The 6,000-nt window shown below is 41.1% G+C and overlaps 1 protein-coding gene across 4 annotated transcripts in view; it reads left to right on the top strand.

Annotated features, from left to right (window-relative positions):
• The first annotated feature begins 621 nt into the window (after positions 1-621).
• The window catches only part of SLC2A12 (solute carrier family 2 member 12), a 30,138-nt gene continuing 24,759 nt past the window's right edge, over positions 622-6,000 (top strand). For 2 of the 4 annotated variants that reach the window (XM_085301870.1, XM_085301868.1), the window contains exon 1: positions 898-951. Coding sequence is in view for 1 of the 4 variants with exons in the window: in XM_085301871.1 (XP_085157997.1) it covers positions 784-914 (131 nt within the window). In the remaining 3 variants the exon portion in view is untranslated. Of the gene's footprint in view, positions 952-2,399; positions 2,466-6,000 lie in introns of those variants that run through there. The other 2 variants (XM_085301871.1, XM_085301869.1) reach the window with 2 other exon arrangements.

Here is a 6,000-nt window from a genome sequence, read left to right as displayed (position 1 = left end):
GGCTCATCTCTGCCTGGCRCAGCTTTTCCCTCCTACCTCCACCCTCTGCCCGCTGCTTCTCCTGAAGCTGGTAGGGACTGTGTGACTCCTAACAGCTCTCAAAAAAATCGAGTCCTTCTTGATTCAACACAGCCRAAACTCAGTTTTCCCACAAATAATTGTCATGAGAGAGGGTGAGTTGCCTTTTTATTCGCTTGTARAATAGCATGTGCATCTATGTCATGAAAAAATATATTGTCACAACTCCTTCCTTTCCCAACCAACAAAGGATGGACATTGCTTTTTTCTCCTCTCTGCTATTTCTCACCACAACTTATTCACAATTTAAAAGAATGAAGTGATATCATGTCTGCATCYGAACTTCAGCTGATACAGCACACACTTTAAATCCTCCCCTTCCATGTTTCTTTTCTGTTAAAACCTATGTGTATGAACACAAGAAAGCTAATGGGTAAAGAACGTGCACTGAGCTCTGCGTGAATGTCTGATGCCTCCAACTATTTGTTAACAGGCAAAAGCAATACTTCCGACAGACGGCCCTCCCCTCGCCTGCAATAGGCTCCCAAGAATAGCAACAGCCTGTGTCACTGCAAAGGGCAAAGCCTGCTGAAATAGCAGCAAAGTTGTTCACAAACCACTTTGCGGTTTGCACTCAGTTTCAGCCAGCTACACTAACTTGTTGCCATGAGGAAAATAACCCGGGCGCCCCTTGCCAGGTGTGGAAGCACCACTGCCCGGTGAAGTGCTCCGTGGCCAAGGTGCAACGGGAGCGCTGGAGTGGCGATGGCACCTGGGCAGAGCAGGGAGGACCTCGGCCAGCAGCGCCAGGCGATGAGAGCAGRGGAGGATGAGGATGACAGCAGAGGCGGCCACYGCGGCAGCAGCAGCAGCAACCTCCRCAAGCTTTCTGCTCCGCCAGRTAAAGCGGCAGGACCTGGACRCTGGCTGTCAGTGAGTGTAGCTGCTGCTCGGGTTCAAAGGAAAATAGCATGGCAAAGCTAAGGGAGCCTCAGTGCGTGCTGGCTCAATTTCTAGAAGTGCCAGAGAGGGAAAATGTGAATAAAGAAGGAGATACCAGCTTTGCTATGAATGAAGGTGTATGTGATACTTTTCCCCAAAGGCCTYGGTCCTACTGTTCATGCATGCACTGTCTATTGTGTAAATCTTTTTTCTTTATGAAGATTGGTCACCTGAAAATCAGACAACCCACTGCCATCTAAGATGACAATGCTGCTCCAGCCTTTGCATGCTTTGGACCAGTTCAGCCCTTTAAACTGAAATTCAGGGAGGCCACAGAGTCCAAAGAGCATCATCGCACCTGCTCATGCAGGGGGAAGTTTGGGGGGGGGGGGGGGGTACTAGCTCCTGTCTTTTTTCCCCTAGTATTTCATAAAGAAATAGGGTTTCTGTGGTTACATGCTGAAAAATCAACTGTAGAATTTCTCCTGAAAAATGTTTTTGAGTGCTGAAGCCAAATTTCTTAGCTCTTCACCTTTGCTGCTCTTCACACAGCCATTTTTCTGAGTTGTAGCATGTTTTTGCATCTCGAGTCTCTTTTACTGATGATAAGATCAAGGGCRAATGACCTACAATTGTGACATTTCTCACCCAGAAGACAGCTGTGCCCAAACAGGAGAGCACTGTTGGAAGCCAGAAATGACTGTGTCCTGAGTGAGTTTTGTTCACCTAAAATGAATGAACTGACTAAGCCATGTAGCTTCAGATACCATCGGCACAAATGCTTTGTTGGAGTATAATAATGATCAGTCCAGCAACATCTACTGATACCTGACAGCAGAGGAAGCAGAGGTTAATCAGAACAGAAAGCGAGTTGGTACGCAGATGTATTTAACATTACCTTAGGATATGAGGGGAGTAACCCATATCATTACAGGATGGTGTTATCAAAGGGAAGCAAAGCAGTTAAACAGCAAAATTATTGCAGCACAGGGGCTACACTTAGAAGAAAAAATGCAAATTACACAGCTGTCCTTACGCTCAGAAACTAAGGCAGTAATCCAAGAAATTTCTGATTGTCTGCTTAGGAATTAAAGAACTTGTTGATTCCTGCTGGAAAAAACGAAGTCCAGAATCTCATTTAATGTAATGAAGGGCCAAGCTGCCTGTGTACATAGGGAAAATACATGGGAGAGCACTAAGAGAGGTGGACTAGCTGGGTCTGCCCAGGGCCTACATTACTCTGTCTTTCCGTCAGTTCCAGGATGCTTTTGTCCATGAAATCTGAATATTACTCACACAACACATTCATCTAGTTCACAGTGTACAAAGTACACAATTCCCACTATCCAGTTCCCACTATCACAGAAATTCAGATGTGTGAAAATGTGTGATACATGAGCTTCCTTGTGCCTTTTTTTTTAGTTCAATTTACAGCCTTTCACACTTGGGTGGGAGGAGGCAAATTTAACAGTCAAGACACCACCTGGCCCTGACACCATTTTGGGGTAAGCCTAATATTTTCTGAGATTTTCCAGCTCTGCTTGCAGCATAATTTTGTTCCAATCCAGCAATTTGTTTCATCCTCTAGGATCTTATTGGATAACTGTTTTGGACTCCAGGCCAAACTTCTAGATAAATAAAGTTAGTTCAGATTTAACCTAGCTAATAAAAAATGCACCTGTTGATCAGCTAGATCTAGAGAAATCTTGGACATTAGAATATAGCAATAAGGTGGTTCCCTAACATTTATCTCTCTGCACCACATAACTGGAATTCACAGAAAATGATTATGACAGCATGGCAAAGGCCATAAGGGGGTGAAAATGGGATAATCACCTTTCATACAAGAAACAAAATCATGATTTAATTATGCAGCAATATCCAACGCAAACCATTACATATTTATCCTATGAAACCATGTGACTCACTTGGTATTTACGTCTTAGTAAAATGCTGTTCTAGGAACAATTTGGGAAATCTTACGCACTATTTCCCTGTAAAGGCAAACTTTTTGTATGTCAGTCAGCATATAAATGAGAGGCACCATGTTTATTCCCCTCCTATTAAAATAGATCATATTTATATGGGTCATACAGGTATCTCCCCCACCAGACCCAGAGTCCCACCAGAGCTTTGTGTTTATGCACTAAATGTTCTTTTGGGAGAAAGAGGGGGRAAAAAAAACAGATTGCTTTCTGCACCAAAAAGCCCTCTTTACCTGGGCTAAAGTGATGTCTGAGGCTGCCATGGTGAGTGGGAAAGGGCTCCCAGGCACCTTTCCCCATAACTCCTGCACATGAAGRGAGGGAAGTGAGCCCTTTCCCAGCTCAGACTCCCTGTAAAACTTCCCTGGCAAGGACCATTTACCCATAATGCTCATAAAATACATGCAGAGGCAGATATTTTGCCTTTGGAAGGATTGTATTTTCCCAAAATATGTACTTGAAAATAAGTAGAAAGGGGCACACCCTTACTAATCTTTGCTTCCAACGTCCAGTCTCGCAAGCAGAACACGGTGCTATACTGTGACTGCAGTTGGTCTCCTTTTCAGGCACAAAGCATAAACATTTCCAGCAAATGTTCTTAAAGATAAGTTTGTTTGCCAAGTGGTGCTGCTTTTAACCTGAGTAACAGTTGTGAGAAACCATTTTGTTTACATGGGGAAATTAATGAATAGACTTTCCAATCACTTGTCACATACCAGCCATACACCCGTTAACCATGCTGTTTATTGCAGGCAAAAGGAGAAATTTTTCTGGAAGCCATCATTAAAATATTTTTTTTCCCTTGGGCTGCACACTGCCATGTATTTTTCAGACATCTCATAAAAATAAGTGAACATACATTTTAAGAAACTTTTTTTTTTAAAGGAATGCCTAAAAACTGCCAGAAATATCATTAAAAATGACACTTAAAAGGATTGTGAGTACAAGTACTGCAATGCATTTTATCTTGAAATGTTAAAGCGAAACACATGCTGAAGTCAAAGGGAATTTTGTCTGGAGAAAGACCACGATGGAAAACTGAGCAGAGATTTCGGGGTTTAAGTTACTGGGCAATTCTGAGCAGACAAGTCTCAGGTATAGTGAAAGAGATTAGTCCTGGTTGTGATAAAACCTCATAGTGGTATAAGGTTGAAAACTATATGGCCTTGGGTGCCTCACTAGCAACTTCCTAGGTTTCTAAGCTGCATCTCCAGCTTGTACAATCTCTCCGTTTAAAGACTAATTATCACCACTGTAGCACTGATCTGATCTGAGGACTACAGGCTAAGGAGAGGGCCATCTAGGTTGTAAAGAACAGTGCTGATGACAGACTCCTTTAAGATAATCAGCTTGTCATTGTATTTTTGACTAAGAAACTAGAATAACCATACAAAACTGATATGTTGCACATTAAAAGAATTAAAACCCATGTCGGATACAGATCTCACACGGTAAACAGGCTACATACCCTATGCTGCTGTTTTTCTGCTGGAGATTCTTAAGCACAGGTTTTGTCTCTCTGTTAATTGAGATATTTATCATTTGCTTGGAAGAAGGTAATCATGGATAATAATATTCACAGATGATAAAGGTGATAGGTAACCAATAAATGATATACGTCACTGGTTGAATGAAATTTGAATGGCTTGATCTGCTGACCACAAGTGAATATGATGTCTGGGGTTCTTCTTGGCTAACTTTAGACATCTGCATCTGAGGAAACCATATGGATTCCTTTTATAGTAAATGGAGAAAAATAAGCATCTGACCTAATTTAAACATCTAGAAGTGCCTATTTTTTAGAAGTGTAGTCATGTTGTAGATCTCTTATGGTTAGGTAAGTTGAACCCCTCCTTCCTATGTGTTTTAATACAGCAAAATGTGGACTAATTTGCATTCCTAACTAGGATACAAGAATACAGGCCTTATTTAATGGAAAGGCAGTGTCTTGGAAAGAACTCAGTCAGAAAAGAAACTGGTTGTCCAGAAGGGTGATCATTTGCAGATGAGCTCCTATACATTGCTATGAGAATCCATAGACAAGTATGTAGGCAAATTTGTACCAGAATTGAGACAAATATGGAAACTTCGTATTTGACACTGTGCAGCCACTGCAGGAATACTGGGTCCAGTTCACAATTTATTAGAGAATCTGATAGTCTGGAGAGAGTTCAGAGAAGAGGGCTCTGGATGCTTAGCAGACTGGTAAACTTGTAAAGACTCAAAAACCAAGGAGACATCTGTGGGATGATTTGGTAATAGGCAATAATTTTGTACTTAAAAACAAAGATAAGTGCAGGAAAATGGAGATTGGGATCTGATGGCTGGAAGCTGAAGCTGCAGAAATTAAGTCTAGAAATACTTTGAAGATATTTTACAGTGAAAACAATTAACCACTGGAAAAACTTACAACTTAATGACATTGATTTTCATTCACTACCAATTTTTTAATCAAAACTGAATATTTTAAATAGCCTACTTGAATAAAAAGTCATGTAGATGTGTCCAAAGTGTTGTATAGGGCTGTTCAGAAGTGTCAGACTAGATAATGTCAATAGTCTCTCTTGGCTTCTTAATTTATAAATCAAAGCAAAATCTGAGGTTAAATCTATATAGTTCAGTGAAGTGAAATACAAGGATATTCAAGCAAGCACAAGTATCAGCCCTGAGCAGCACTGTGGTTTATTCTGGATGGAGCATTGAGATAGAACTAACAATATGCTTCCGATATGCTCATTCATTAAGCACAACACTGTATTGTATCAGACCAGATTTGCAGGCAGGATTCATTGGAAGAGTCCAATGAGTCTTCCAGATCTAGTAATACATAGCAAGCAGGAAAAGCAGAATGGCAAAAAGGAGGAGAGGAAAAAGTAGTTTCTGCAATGATAAAATGCRTATTGAGTGCATGTATTGGAGAATGGAGCAAGGCTAATCCCAAGAACCTTAACTGAAGTCAGCAGTTCTTCTAACAAAGGTCTGGCTCACAGTGAAACCTCATACTAAACTCAGTTTGAAAAGAAGGAAAAGCTTTAGGCATAATACAGCCGTGAAC

This window comes from Rhea americana, unplaced genomic scaffold (assembly GCF_003343005.1).
Source record: "Rhea americana isolate MKP2758 unplaced genomic scaffold, rheAme1 scaffold_180, whole genome shotgun sequence".
NCBI lineage: Eukaryota > Metazoa > Chordata > Aves > Rheiformes > Rheidae > Rhea > Rhea americana.
The sequence above is the reverse complement of the archived record's forward strand: the minus strand, read 5'-3'. Positions and strand labels throughout refer to the sequence as shown.